Source organism: Phyllobates terribilis, unplaced genomic scaffold (assembly GCF_046119375.1).
Source record: "Phyllobates terribilis strain yellow unplaced genomic scaffold, ASM4611937v1 Scaffold_2__4_contigs__length_985480577, whole genome shotgun sequence".
NCBI classification, from domain to species: Eukaryota; Metazoa; Chordata; class Amphibia; order Anura; family Dendrobatidae; genus Phyllobates; species Phyllobates terribilis.
In genome coordinates this window covers 536489555-536504942 of record NW_027362762.1, presented here as the reverse complement: position 1 = coordinate 536504942, position 15388 = coordinate 536489555, and the positions used below count along the sequence as shown (strand labels likewise).

At 40.2% G+C, this 15388-nt stretch overlaps 1 protein-coding gene across 1 annotated transcript in view; it reads left to right on the top strand.

Moving 5' to 3' along the window:
* The window catches only part of WASF2 (WASP family member 2), a 49327-nt gene extending 34895 nt beyond the window's left edge, over positions 1–14432 (top strand). Inside the window, exons 6-9 of the mRNA XM_073666194.1 lie at positions 9951–10075; positions 10232–10375; positions 11287–11726; positions 12188–14432. Of these exons, the coding sequence (XP_073522295.1) occupies positions 9951–10075; positions 10232–10375; positions 11287–11726; positions 12188–12345 (867 nt within the window). The 3' untranslated portion in view covers positions 12346–14432. The remainder of the gene's footprint in view (positions 1–9950; positions 10076–10231; positions 10376–11286; positions 11727–12187) is intronic.
* The last annotated feature ends 956 nt before the right edge of the window (positions 14433–15388 follow it).

Sequence of the window (15388 nt, the reverse complement as noted above, 5' to 3'; positions counted from 1 at the left end):
AGCACTTTATATAGTTATATCCTACCTGCTTGTTTAGTCATAGGGGTGTGATCCTCACATTCAGTCAGGGCTGGCGCCGCCGACACATTTGAATTCTGCTCTCGGCCTTAAGTATGGGGTGCTTGCGCAGTATGACATGGCCAGCCAGCAAAGCTTGTAGCACTGGGAGCCGCCAAGCGCTTTGACGAGCAGCGCCCCCCGAGTGCGCAGTGAAGCTGTGTGGTTCCCATCTTCACTGTGTGTGGCCATAACTACACAGCATCACGGCGCACTCGCTGGGAGCCACTCATTACAGCGCATGCGCGGCTCCCAGCGCTACAAGTTTTGCTGATAGGCCATGTCATACTGCGCAAGCGCCCCATACTTACAGCCGGGAGCAGAATTCAAGTGAATGGTGGTAAAACCAAGTAGCTTAAAGGACGACTCTTTTTTTTTTTTTCAAACAATATCTTTGGGTCCAGTTTCTCCAAACTCCAGTAAATCGGCTGTCATTGCCAAGGAAAGCTGCATTTGGCTTCATATATCCTGGCAGGCTTATAGAGGTGGTACATGCAAATGGAAGTACCATGATAAAGCATATGGATATTTGTTGTCCACTTCCAAAAAATCATCTTTACTTGTCTTTTAAATATAAAACCACATATCTTACTAATGTAGTTGTTACCAAGGTTCCCCCATCTTCAGATATTAGCAGCAGTACTCCTCTCTATATGCATTGCCCATGGTGAAGAAGGGGACTGCTTTGCTAATGAACCAGTCATCCAGCTTCTTCACATACCGAACTGGCCAAGTGCCGACATGGGAAACGCTCTCCTTTGTCAAACACAAACTGGAAATGGACCTGCCGAGACAATTGTTGATATCTGAAGATCAGAGGGCCTTTTGTAAATGATAATGTAAGTTGTGTGGATTTATATTAGAACCCATTTAACCCCTTTTCCCCCAAAGGCTGTTTGCACGTTAATGACCAGGCCAATTTTTACAATTCTGACCACTGTCACTTTATGAGGTAATTACTCTAGAACGCTTCAACGGATCCCAGTGATTTTGAGTTTGTTTTTTTTCGTGACATATTGTACTTCATGATAGTAGTAAAATTTATTTGATCTGACTGGTGTTACTTTGTGAAAAAATCTGAAATTTGGAAAAAATTTAGCAATTTTCAAACTTTGAATTTCATTGCCCTTAAATCAGAGAGATATGTCACACAAAATAGTTAATAAATAACATTTCCCACATGTCTACTTTACATCAGCACAATTTTGGAACCAACATTTTTTTTGTTAGGAAGTTATAAGGGTTAAAAGTTGACCAGCGATTTCTCATTTTTACAACAAAATTTACAAAACCCTTTTTTTAGGGACCACATCACATTTGAAGTGACTTTGAGGGGCCTTTATGACAGAAAATACCCAAAAGTGACACCATTCTAAAAACTGCACCCCTCAAGGTGCTCAAAACCTCATTCAAGAAGTTTATTAACCCTTCAGGTGCTTCATAGAAATTTTTGGGATGTGTAAGAAAACAGTGAACATTTAACTTTTTTTTCACAAAAATTTTACTTTAGAACCAATTTTTTTTATTTTCGCAAGGTTAACAGGAAAAAGTGGACCCCCAAATTTGTTGTGCAATTTCTCCTGAGCATGCCGATACCCCATATGTGGGGGAAAACCCCCCACAAGTGACCCCATTTTGGAAACTAGACCCCTTAAGGAGCTTAGCTAGATGTATGGTGAGCACTTTGAGCCCCCAAGTGTTTCACAAAAGTTTTATAACGTAAAAAAATGCTCAGAAATTATCTTTTAGCCCCATTTTTTTTTATTTTCACAAGGGTAACGGGAGAACTGGACCCCAAAAGTTGTTGTGCAATTTTTCCTGAGTACGCTGATACCCCATATGTGGGAGAAAACTACTGTTTGGCCGCACGTCACGGCTCGGAAGGGAAGGAGTAATGTTTTGGAATGCAGACTTTGATGTGGAATGGTCTGCGGGTGTAATGTCCATGATGTGCCTAAACAATGGAAATGCCCAACAAGTGCCCCCTTTTTGGAAACTAGACCCCTCGAAAGAATTTATTTAGATGTGTGGTATTTTAGCCCAAAAAATTATTTTCACAAGAGTAACAGGAGAAAGTGGACCCCAAAATTTGTTTTGCTATTCCTTCTGAGCACGCAGATACCCCATATGTGGGGAAAAACTATTGTTTGGGCACACAGCAGGGATCAGAAAGGAAGGAGAGACATTTTGGAACGCAGACTTTGATGGAATGGTCTGCGGGTGTCATATCGCGTTTGGAGTGACCCTAATGTGCCTAAACAGTGGAAACCCCCCACAAGTGACCCGATTTTGGAAACTAGACCCCTCAAGGAATTTATTTAGATGTGTGGTGAGCACCTTGAACCCACAGGTGCTTCACAGCATTTTACAAAGTGGATCTGTAAAAAGGAAAAAAATATATTTTTCCCACAAAAATGTTGCTTTAACCCCCAATAGTTTAATTTTCACAAGGATAGCAGGAGAAAATGGACCCCAAATTTTGTTGTGCAATTTCTCCTGAGTACGCTGATACTCCATATATGGTCGAAAACTACTTTTGAGGCACAGTGCAAAGCTCAGAAGGAAGCTCCCTATATTTCCATTAACAGATGACGGACCTGAGTGGGGACTTGCTTTTTTTGTGGATTGAGTCGAAGCTTTTATTGTGATCGAAAATGTTATGTAAAATGTTCCCATTTATCTTGTGCTCTACACTGAGCACTGATATCGGGGTTTCCATTCAAATCTCCAAGAGACATAGTTCAGATGAAACCCCAGAGTTATCCAATAACTATAATGAGGCAGCAGAGTTACTCTGGACTCTGTCTGGCTTCTGTTTAGCGGTGTCCTTTTTTTCAGAGGTTCACAAAACTGTGGCTTACAGCATTTTTATGCACGCCTAATGAAAAGATGGACACCGTGGGATCACAGGCCAGACGGTGTCCACGGTGCCTCCATCTGTGTCATTACAGGGAATCTTCCGCTGGGGGTTTCTTCTGAATCATGTATTTTCAGAGATTTACACGGGAACCCCGGTGTAAGCGCTCAGCGCAGAGCGCAGGATAAATGTGAGCCAAGCCTTACTGCAATCTTTGAGAGGCAGAATTAACAAATCAGCAGCAGGTGAAGAATTGGTTTCATTTATTTTTTACGCCTTTTCTCATGCGGTATAAAGGATTAGACGACTTTATTCTTCGGGTCAGTGCGATTACAGCAATACCAGATTTATATCGGGTTTTCAGATTTGGCAGCTGCTACACACTAAAAATGTTTTTTTCTTTGCAAAGACTAGATTTTGCATTGCCATATTTTGAGAGCTATAATTTTTCCATATTTCGGTATTCCGAGTCATGTAAGGGCGTCATGTAAGGGCTTGTTTTTTGTGGGACAAGTTGACAATTTTATTGGTACCATTTTCGGACACTTGATCACTTTCTATTTTGATTTTTGGGAGACAGAATAAACAAAAACCAACAATTCAGGAATTGTTTTTTTTTTTTTTTTTTTTTTATATGCCGTTCCGCGGGTGGTAAAATTGATAAGGCTGCTTTATTCTTCTATTCTTCGGGGCAGTACGTTTAGAGCGATACTACATCTATACATTTATATCATAATATTTATTTATGGGTACAGTATGTGTGTGTATATATATATATATATATATATATATATATATATATATATATATATATATATATATATATATATATATACATATATACATATACCTCTTGAAGCTCATCAAGAGAATGCCAAGAGTGTGCAAAGCAGTCATCAAAGCAAAAGGTGGCTACTTTGAAGAACCTAGAATATAAGACATATTTTCAGTTGTTTCACACTTTTTTGTTAAGTATATAATTCCACATGTGTTAATTCATAGTTTTGATGCTTTCAGTGTGAATGTACAATTTTCATAGTCATGAAAATACAGAAAAATCCTTAAATGAGAAGACGTGTCCAAACTTTTGGTCTGTACTGTATATATATATATATATATATATATATATATATATATATACAGTACAGACCAAAAGTTTGGACACACCTTCTCATTTAAAGATTTTTCTGTATTTTCATGACTTTTGGTCTGTACTGTGTATATATATATATATATATATATATATATACAGTACAGACCAAAAGTTTGGACACACCTTCTCATTTAAAGATTTTTCTGTATTTTCATGACTATGAAAATTGTACATTCACACTGAAGGCATCAAAACTATGAATTAACACATGTTGAATTATATACTTAACAAAAAAGTGTGAAACAACTGAAAATATGTCTTATATTCTAAGCTCTTCAAAGTAGCCACCTTTTGCTTTGAAGACTGCTTTGCACACTCTTGGCATTCTCTTGATGAACTGCAAGAGGTAGTCACCGGAAATGGTTTTCACTTCACAGGTGTGCCCTGTCAGGTTTAATAAGTGGGATTTCTTGCCTTATAAATGGGGTTGGGACCAGCAGTTGTGTTGTGCAGAAGTCTGGTAGATACACAACTGATAGGCCTACTGAATAGACTGTTAGAATTTGTATTATGGCAAGTAAAAAGCAGCTAAGTAAAGAAAAACGAGTGGTCATCATTACTTTAAGAAATGAAGGTCAGTCAGTCCGAAAAATTGGGAAACTTTGAAAGTGTCCCCAAGTGAAGTTGCAAAAACCATCAACCGCTACAAAGAAACTGGCTCACATGAGGACCGCCCCAGGAAAGGAAGACCAAGAGTCACCTCTGCTTCTGAGGATAAGTTTATCCGAGTCACCAGCCTCAGAAATCGCAGGTTAACAGCAGCTCAGATTAGAGACCGGGTCAATGCCACACAGAGTTCTAGCAGCAGACACATCTCTACAACACCTGTTAAGAGGAGACTTTGTGCAGCAGGCCTTCATGGTAAAATAGCTGCTAGGAAACCATTGCTAAGGACCGGCAACAAGCAGAAGAGACTTGTTTGGGCTAAAGAACAAAAGGAATGGGCATTAGACCAGTGGAAATCTGTGCTTTGGTCTGATGAGTCCAAATTTGAGATCTTTGGTTCCAACCACCGTGTCTTTGTGAGACGCAGAAAAGGTGAACGGACGGACTCTACATGCCTGGTTCCCACCATGAAGCATGGAGGAGGAGGTGTGATGGTGTGGGGGTGCTTTGCTGGTGACTCTGTTGCTGATTTATTCAAAATTGAAGGCATACTGAACCAGCATGGCTACCACAGCATCTTGCAGCTGCATGCTATTCCATCCGGTTTGCGTTTAGTTGGACCATCATTTATTTTTCAACAGGACAGTGACCTCAAACACACCTCCAGGCTGTGTAAGGGCTATTTGACCAAGAAGGAGAGTGATGGGGTGCTACGCCAGATGACCTGGCCTTCGCAGTCACCAGGCCTGAACCATATCTAGATGGTTTGGGGTGAGCTGGACCGCAGAGTGAAGTCAAAAGGGCCAACAAGTGCTAAGCATCTCTGGGAACTCCTTCAAGATTGTTGGAAGACCATTTCCGGTGACTACCTCTTGAAGCTCATCAAGAGAATGCCAAGAGTGTACAAAGCAGTCATCAAAGCAAAAGGTGGCTACTTTGAAGAACCTAGAATATAAGACATATTTTCAGTTGTTTCACACTTTTTTGTTAAGTATATAATTCCACATGTGTTAATTCATAGTTTTGATGCCTTCAGTGTGAATGTACAATTTTCATAGTCATGAAAATACAGAAAAATCTTTAAATGAGAAGGTGTGTCCAAACTTTTGGTCTGTACGTATATATATATATATATATATATATATATACACACATATATATATATATATATATATATACACACAGTACAGACCAAAAGTCATGAAAATACAGAAAAATCTTTAAATGAGAAGGTGTGTCCAAACTTTTGGTCTGTATATATATATATATATATATATATATATATTTATATATATATTTATATATACAGTACAGACCAAAAGTCATCTTTAAATGAGAAGGTATGTCCAAACTTTTGGTCTGTACTGTGTATATATAAAATACGTCAGCAGAGCAATCCAGCGACTTTCTACTGAATATATATATAAAATACGTCAGCGGAGCAATCCAGCGACTTTTTGCTGAATACATATACACTGCTCAAAAAAATAAAGGGAACACTTAACAGAATATAACTCCAAGTAAATCAAACTTCTGTGAAATCAAACTGTCCACTTAGGAAGCAACACTGATTGACAACCATTTTCACATGCTGTTATGCAAATGGAATAGACAATAGATGGAAATTATTGCCAATCAAGACACCCTCAATAAAGAAGTGGTTCTGCAGGTGGGGACCACAGACCACATCTCAGTACCAATGCTTTCTGGCTGATGTTTTGGTCACTTTTGAATGTTGGTTGTGCTTTCACACTCGTGGTAGCATGAGACGGACTCTACAACCCACAGAAGTTGCTCAGGTAGTGCAGCTCATCCAGGATGGCACATCAATGCGAGCGGTTTGCTGTGTCTGTCAACGTAGTTTCCACAGGCTGGAGGCGCTACCAGGAGACAGGCCAGTACACCAGGAGACGTGGAGGGGGCCGTAGGAGGGCAACAACCCAGCAGCAGGATCGCTACCTCCGCCTTTGTGCAAGGAGGAACAGGAGGAGCACTGCCAGAGCTATGCAAAATGACCTCCAGCATGCCACAAATGTGTATGTGCCTGCACAAACGGTTAGAAACCAGCTCCATGAGGGTGCTTTGAGGGCCCGACGTCCACAGATGAGGGTTGTGCTCACAGCCCAACACCTTGCAGGATGCTTGGCATTTGCCACAGAACACCAGGATTGGCAAAGTCGCCACTGGCGCCCTGTGCTCTTCACAAATTAAAGCAGGTTCACATTGAGCACATGTGACAGACGTGACAGAGTCTGGAGACGCCGTGGAGAGCGATCTGCTGCCTGCAACATCCTTCAGCATGACTGGTTTGGCCGTGGGTCAGTAATGGTGTGGGGTGGCATTTCTTTGGAGGGCCGCACAGCCCTCCATGTGCTCGCCAGAGGTAGCCTGACTGCCATTAGGTACCGAGATGAGATCCTCAGACCCCTTGTGAGACCATATGCTGGTGCGGTTGGCCCTGGGTTCCTCCTAATGCAGGACAATGCCAGACCTCATGTGGCTGGAGTGTGTCAGCAGTTCCTGCAAGATGAAGGCATTGAAGCTATGGACTGGCCCGCCCGTTCCCCAGACCTGAATTGGATTGAGCACATCTGGAACATCATGTCTCGCTCCATCCACCAGAGATCCCACAGGAGACCATCCGCAACCTCATCAGGAGCATGCCCAGGCGTTGTAGGGAGGTCATACAGGCACGTGGAGGCCACACACAATACTCAGCCTCATTTTGACTTGTTTGAAGGACATTACATCAAAGTTGGATCAGCCTGTAGTGTGTTTTTCCACTGTAATTTTGGGGATGACTCCAAATCCAGGCCTTCATATATATATATTATTTATTTGTTTGTTTGTTTTTATCATATTGTAATTTTTTTAAAAAAATATTTTTCCAACTTTTTGTTCACTCTTTTTACTTAGTCCCACTATGGGACTTTCAGTTTCTGCAGTCTGATTGCTGCTGTAAGCAACAGCAGTGCAGGATCACAGCTATACCTTATAGCTGTCAGCCCTGCAGGCACAAGATAGTTTGACCATGCACTGTGCATGATCAAACTACCTTGCTAGTGCCTGGTGACCCGGATGTCGTCATGACGACATCAAGTCACCATGGCAATGATCGGAACCCCGTGATGACGTTGCGTGGTCTGTGATCCAAGAGCAGAGGGGCTTCTGTCCAGGGCTGTGGAGTCGGGGTGGTGGAGTCTAAGTCGGAGCCCATTTTGGTGGAGTCGGAATAAAATGGACTGACTCAATCTCCTAATATATATAATAAATTGGGTACAGTAGTTCAATGCAGTTTGTGGGGAATATTTTTTCATAAGAATTTGGGAAAGTTATAAAATGTCCCATAAATGTCTGTCCTATTCCTGATCTAAGGGTCTAGACTTTTAGCTGAGATGAATCTGTCCTACAGTAAATTTAACACTTAACCATGAGCCATGTATGAGGGAGTCGTGGAGTTGGTGTCATGGAAATTGAGGAGTCGGAGGTTTGGCTTACCAACTCCACAGCCCTGCTTCTGTCCCTCTGCTCGCTCGCTAAATGCTGTGATCGCAGCATTTAGGGGGCAAAAGTGCCGGGAGAGGTGCGGGCACCGCTTCTGGCACGGAGTGCTAGGTGTCAGCTGTAAGAATCAGCTGAAACCCGGCGGCGATCGCACCCTCACAGCCTCTGTGTGGGCGTGATCACTGAGGTGTAATAATACATACCTGGTCATTAAGACCAAGGGCACAGGTACGTGTTATTACGCCTCACGTCAGAAAGCGGTTAAACATAGTTTTTTTTTAAGTGAGCAACCCTTTTAAATAAACATTTTAGAGAGAACTAATGTAATAGTGGGCAGGTTCTGAGGACCAGTGCATGATACAGAGGTGTTCTTATATTCTTCTCGATTTATTCAATATCAAGTATGAGGGGCACACTCAGAAATACCCACACTTACAGCTTTGGCATGCAAACAATGAGGTTATTAATAATTGTCTGAGGAATATTGTGCCGCTAAATGCAGTTGGACATGTTAATCGTCTAGATCCACTCCTGCCAGCTCCCTTTGCAATTGCTAACCAATGATGGCTCAGATGTGCTCAATGGCAGACAAGTCTCAGGACACTATTACGTTTTGGTCACACAGACTGTTCACAGTAAACACGAGCAACGCATAGCTTTGCATTGTCGTGTTGAAAAACAGCTCCTAGGACACTGGAAGAAATGGCTGTACCACTGTTTCCACAATTTATCCATTCTGATTCTGAACTGCAGGTGAAATTGGACGTCACATACTAATCCTTAGGCATCAAACAGCATCCAAACATACCATCACAAGGCATGTGCACGACATTAGGCTATGAGCCAGACGTCCAGCTACAGGATTTCTATTGACCTCATGTCACCGCTCTAAAAAGCTATCATGGTACAGACCAAGACAGCAATGGAGACCGGAATGTAGATGGGATTGTTATGCTGGAAGGGAAGCTATTGCATATAACACTTTAATGTCATTTTTGCTAATTTGATAGATGTTTACTCTTTCATTTATTTCAATGTGTTTCATTGGTTTAAATATATATTGTAATGTATAATCTTTTCTGTGTTCTAAATCTAATCAAATGCAATCTGGCTTGGTGTTTATTGTTAAAACTAACCAATATATTACATTTAGAAGTGAAACATTTCACTAGAAACGTGTTAAAACGACTGTATATTTTCTCTAAATCCGTAGAAATTTGTTATACCAGTTTGAACAAATAATGGTGTGCAAGCTGCTCTTTACATATAGGATCTTATATAATATAGTTGGCACACTATGTGCATTTCTATTTAAAATTTCTTCTTGTGGGAAGAAGGATTTGAAAATTGACTCCCATGTGCCTGCTCATGTACATGCTACCATACACAATCCATCTCTGTGTTTTACTGTAAAGAAAGAAGAAAAAAGGGATGTTAGACTACGGTCACACTATCAGTATTTGGTCAGTATTTCACATCAGTATTTGTAAGTTAGAACCAGGAGTGAGTCACAAATGCAGAAGTGGTGAGGTGTTTCTATTATACTTTTCCTCTGATTGTTTTCCTCACCTGGTTTTGGCTTACAAATAGTGATGTAAAATAATGACAAAATAATGATAATGTGAACGTGGCCTTAGAGTGAAATAGGAAAGGGAGCTGTGGGAAAGAGAAAGCATAGCTTATTACTGAACGACTAGCCGCTGTTAGTATATATTCCGAAATTGCCTTCAAGTCATTAAACACATTTTACATATTTTTTTTTTTTTTTTTTAGAAAGAAAAGAAAGATAATCCCAACCGTGGTAATGTGAATCCTCGGAAGATCCGCACACGGAAAGATCAGTGGGAGCAATTAAAGATGGGACAAGAATTTGTGGATGCAAAAAGTCAACTTCCTGGGTATGGTTCTCCTGATTTAGAACTGTACAAAGCAAGATTTAAGTTTCCAGACTGAAATTATCATAGACTGTGCAATGCACTAGTGGTCCAAAACTTTTTTTTTTTTTTTTTTATAAAAAGATAATTTCTAACACATACTGTTTTTGTATTTTTAAGGGCCCAATTAACTCACAATGGTTCTGTTAGCCCTGTGGATATGGGAGAAATAAACCTTTATCCTCCTCCACCACCAAGTGATGACATGCCAAGTCCAACTCTACCTTCTGGTGACTCATTGCCTCCTCCTCCCATGGAATTTAGGTGAAAGAAAGATCAATAACATACAATATAAAAGTGAATGAAGGATAAATGTGTGTTGTATTCTATAATGGTAATCTTGGATGTGTCTCAAGGCTATTTACATAGAAGTTAAAAGTAATTTTCTGGTATATCTGTGAGGCATGTTAGAAAATGACAATATTGGAGTCAATACCTTTGCCATTTTACAAAACTGAGACAATTCATCACAAGAAATTTGTGATTGAAGATTTCTAGTAAAGTAAATCTTTTCATGGCAGTATGAGGGTTTGATCACATTGTATAGCACTACAGCCCACTCAATTGATCTGGAAATCAATGGTTGCCAAATGGATAAGGCTGGAATGTAGTACATAGCAAAGTTATGAAATGGAGCAGTGATTTTAGGGGGAAAACTGTAAAGGAGACATAGCATTTGACTAGATCTAGGTAATTTATTCTGATGTTCATGGGGGATAACAGTAGTTGGATGCCCACCAAATAACAAGTTATGCCATAACACTGATTGCAGTGGAAAAAACACGGTTGTTATGGGTAAGCCCTACTGGTATTATTTGTACAGCAAATGAGACACAGCCTTACTTCTAGGGTACGTCCTGATCCATTTATGTTGCGGATGTCAGTGTGAATTTCACCATTTGCATTGTTCCCTTTCACTTTTTTCATAACAATGTCTGTAGTGGTAAATACAGCTGTGGATCGTACAAGCTGCATCTTTCCTTTTAGAGGGCTGTCTCTTCTATGTACTTCTTTGTATTACAGTGTCATTGCGGAGAAATGTAAACCCACTGGCAACTGAACCCTTCCTGCCCCCCAGCTTATCGTTAGAAATCAGACAGTTTCATGTAGTTAGGAAGATTGCTGAAAAAAACTAATGATAAGTCAATTTTTTCTTCTTTCATTTTCTTCTTTAGTTCACCTGGAAACTCCAATCGGTCAAGTCTTGTTAGCCCAATCCAACCACCCCTAGCAACTCCATCTGGCCCTCCTAATGGAGGACGACCCAATTTTTCTCCTCCACCACCACCACCACCTGCTAGTGTATTCCCAGAAACCACTTACCTTCCACCCCCCTCACCACCAGAGTGCCCTCCTGCTCCTGGTTTTCCTGCTCCTCCCCCTCCTCCAGATTATACTGCTGTCTCTCCTGTTCCTCCTCCCGCTCCTCCTGCAGGAGGTCCCCCTCCTCCCCCACCACCTCCACCTCCGCCAGGTCCACCACCTCTTGGCCCCCCTCCACCTCCATTTTTTTCTCCTCAAGATGGAGATTCTCTGATTCAGCCATCCAAGCCCAAAACTTCCCTGCCACCAGTGAGCGATGTTCGGAGTGATCTCCTGTCTGCAATTCGTCAAGGTATTTGTTCACCTCATTATTTATTTTCTTGCATTCAGTTGTTTCTTGTTGCTTTGCATTGTATGAAGAGTGTTAGCCATTTCTCAATACTCCAGTCTAGATCAAATAAACAAATGAAGACTTGTTGAATTATTCAAAGTTTTATTGTAAAGGTATCCTTTTGCATTATTGGCATGTATTTTTATTTTTAGGTTTATGGGCTTTGGTGTTTTTTTCTGTGGGAGAGGGGGGTGGGTTTACTGTCTTAAAATTTACATATAATTTTATGACTTGTTGTGAATTTTAATATCTAAGAGCTGTGTCGCACAAGAGGATAGTGGCCACTGGCTTATTTTGTTTGCAGAGACCCCATGATTGCACTTTGTAGAAATAAAAGTCTACTGTCAAATCTGGTTTAAAAATTCTGTATTTTAAACTAGTTTTGACTTTTTGTTTTATGTCGTTCTTTTTCTTTTCTTCAGGATTTCAGCTCCGCAAGGTGGAGGAACAGCTGGAGCATGAGAAGCGAGATGTTGGAGGTAATGACGTGGCTACCATCTTATCTCGCCGTATAGCAGTGGAGTACAGTGACTCGGAGGACGACTCTTCGGAATTTGATGAAGATGATTGGTCTGATTAAACGTGCCAAAATTGGTGGTAATAGGTTTGTGGTATCAGTGTTATGGAGGTTTTTCACTGCCAAGAGATCTTTCTCCAGAGTATGTCAAAAGGCAGGTATTCTTATATGTAAGAGAACACTTAACATTGTTGTAACATAAACTTACCTATGGGCAGTCTTTGGAACAATAGTTTGGATTGTGTGACTTTATTCTTAAGCTACAGAGTTAATCTGTTACTTTGCCAAAACTCATGCCTCTTACACTCAGGCTACATTCACACAACCGTATTTTTGATGAGTGCTGTCCGTTGAAATACTAGACAGCACTTGGACCAATGTTAATCAGTTGGGCAGCTCAAATATCTGAATGGCCATGTGAAAAAAAAATGCAGCGTGCACTAATCTGTTCTGTATTTTGAGAGAAACCTGCCTATTCAAGTGTATAGGTGAGCAAAAAAAATCAGATGTCATACGTATCAACAGTATAGCATGCAGGTTTTATGGATACATTGCACTTCTTACCATAGGAAACTGTACTTGGTCTTGTAAATTTGCTTCACTGCTAATATATAAAAACATGCTATATGGATGACATATGGATTGTATATGGATGTCGTATGGACAAAAATACAGAGGAAAAGATCGTCTGTATTTTTCTGAATGAAAGTCTGATATTTTTTTTTGTACGCTTGTGTGAACTTAACCTCAAAGAAGAAGTCTGCTTTAGTGATGTGTAAATGAATGAAAATACTTACCAATCGCTGACTTCCCTGGTTTCCAGCACCACTCTGGTCTACATACCTGAAATCTGGCTGGCTGGCTGGCTCACAGAGGAGTTCATGTGTGGACCAATGTAAGTCTATGGAGCCTCTTTCCTGGTCTCATACACTTACACTGGTGAAGCAGCACCACCGCATGCAGTAGACGTTGTGTGTGAGCCGACAAAGTGGTCATGTGGAAGCATAGTGACACTGGAAACCAGAGAACAATCGGTAAGTATATTAATACACTTACACACCGTTACATAACTAGGACAGATTACGGAATAAACATTTTGATGAGACTTCTTCTTTAAAGAAGAAATAAAAAATCTAATCTTCAGCTACAGTGTTAACAATTGCTAGATTCTAATAAAGAGAATGCTCCAGCTTTATTTTGGTCTACAGAAAATAGATTTTGGTGAAATAAGAGTATTTCCATGTCTGCTTGCGACAATCATATAACTTTTTTGTGCCACATCTGGACAGTGAGTAGGTTATTCAATCCTTCTCGTGTGACCATTCCTTAGTTTCAATGCATATTTGCACTTGATGGCAAAATGTTAAGATTATTAGATGAACTTTGATAAAACTGTGCCTTCAATTTAATATCCTTTAAGTAACCTTTTAACATTTAAGAAATGACCATTTGTGGAAGTGGAATTTATGATCAAATATTACTTTATTTCTCATAAATATGGTTATAATAATGTGTGAAATTCTGGAAGCTCAATGGAGTTAAAATAAAAAACTGATTTACAATGCAGATGAATGTGTCAAGGATTTACAGATAACTTGCTATTTTTGGTGTTAGGGCAGGCGGGGTACTATTCTATGCATACACTATAGTTATCTTATACGGTTTGTTATTGTAATTTTGTGTTTGTATCAGACCCAGTGGGGAATATATGCCCTTATGAGTAGTTTATTGCAATAAACTGTCTGGGACACTGGGGAATAACATGAGATAATCGGGGAAAAATCTAAACCTAATAATTATGTGTAATTTGTTATTATAATGTATCTAGAGAACAACTTAATCTATTCTATTCTTTAAATCTTAGTCTATGCAAAACATATACCTATAAACTGTCTGTATTCAATTTGTGCTCCTCAAGTACATAGATAAATCTACACTCAAGAAGCTGCAAACTACTGAGTTGACTGATGATATGGAGATCTGAAGTGCCTTAATAGAAGTGACTTGGAAACTCGGTGCCAAAAGAAAAAAAATGTCATCATCCTTTGTACTTTTTGTTCCATGTCCTTCTCTTTATAACCTGCTTTTATAGATTTCCAATTATTTTCACTTGTATATGTATACTGTTTAATAAGAACTCTGTAAAACTACTTTAATGTGTTTTGTGTGTTTTTTTTGTGGTCTATATGGTCTTGAACCAGAGATTAGGCATTTACTTGTAGAACTCAGAGTTGGCCTATGTATGAAATAAACCTTTACACTATTTAACAAAGAGTTCTCCATATATCAGGACCTATTTACACATTTTTTCCTTAAAGGGGTTGTCCATTACTAGGACAACCCTTTCTTGATGTAAATGTTTGGCCCCGATAAAATAAAAAGCCTATACTCGCCTCCCGTGCCGGCGCCGTTCCCTCGATGTTGGCACTCACTCTTCCAGGGGCTCCTGTGCTGTTGTTGTGACACGTGAGCCCGGCACCCAATCAGTATTGGCATCACTGTCCCCACCTTCGTATGAATTGAACATGAAGAGGAAGTCCGGGCTGCAGATGATTGCTGACTTCCCCTTCATGTTCAATTCAACAGAGGGCAGAGACAGTGACGCCAATACTGATTGGGCACCGGGCTCACGTGTCACAACAACAGCAGCCTGGAGCCCCAGGAAGAGCAAGTATAAGCTTTTTTATTTTATTGGGGCCAAGCGTGGGGTATGAAAAGGAATTGTCCAAGTGGTGGACAACTTCTTTAAGCCTGTTTTACAATTCATCTTCTTACATCGCATTGTTTAACTGTATCTTTTTCTATGTATTTGTTTAACAGACTAGAATATCAGATTGGTTAGCAGTACTAAATTTTGTTTCTTGGTGTATTCTAGTATATCACTAAAGTAAAATTTCAGACACATAATAAAAATATACATACTTCATGTATGGTTAACTTCTTCTAAACTGCCTGTAGACAATAAACATCCAGGCAGTCCACACATTACTCTGCACTGATGTTCTGAAATGTCAATGCAGTGTAAGCAGCTTCCACAAAGTCGTGCAGCTGTGGTTGTGGGAAGCTGACTGTCAGACGTTGCCAGACTTACCAGAGTGGAGATAAA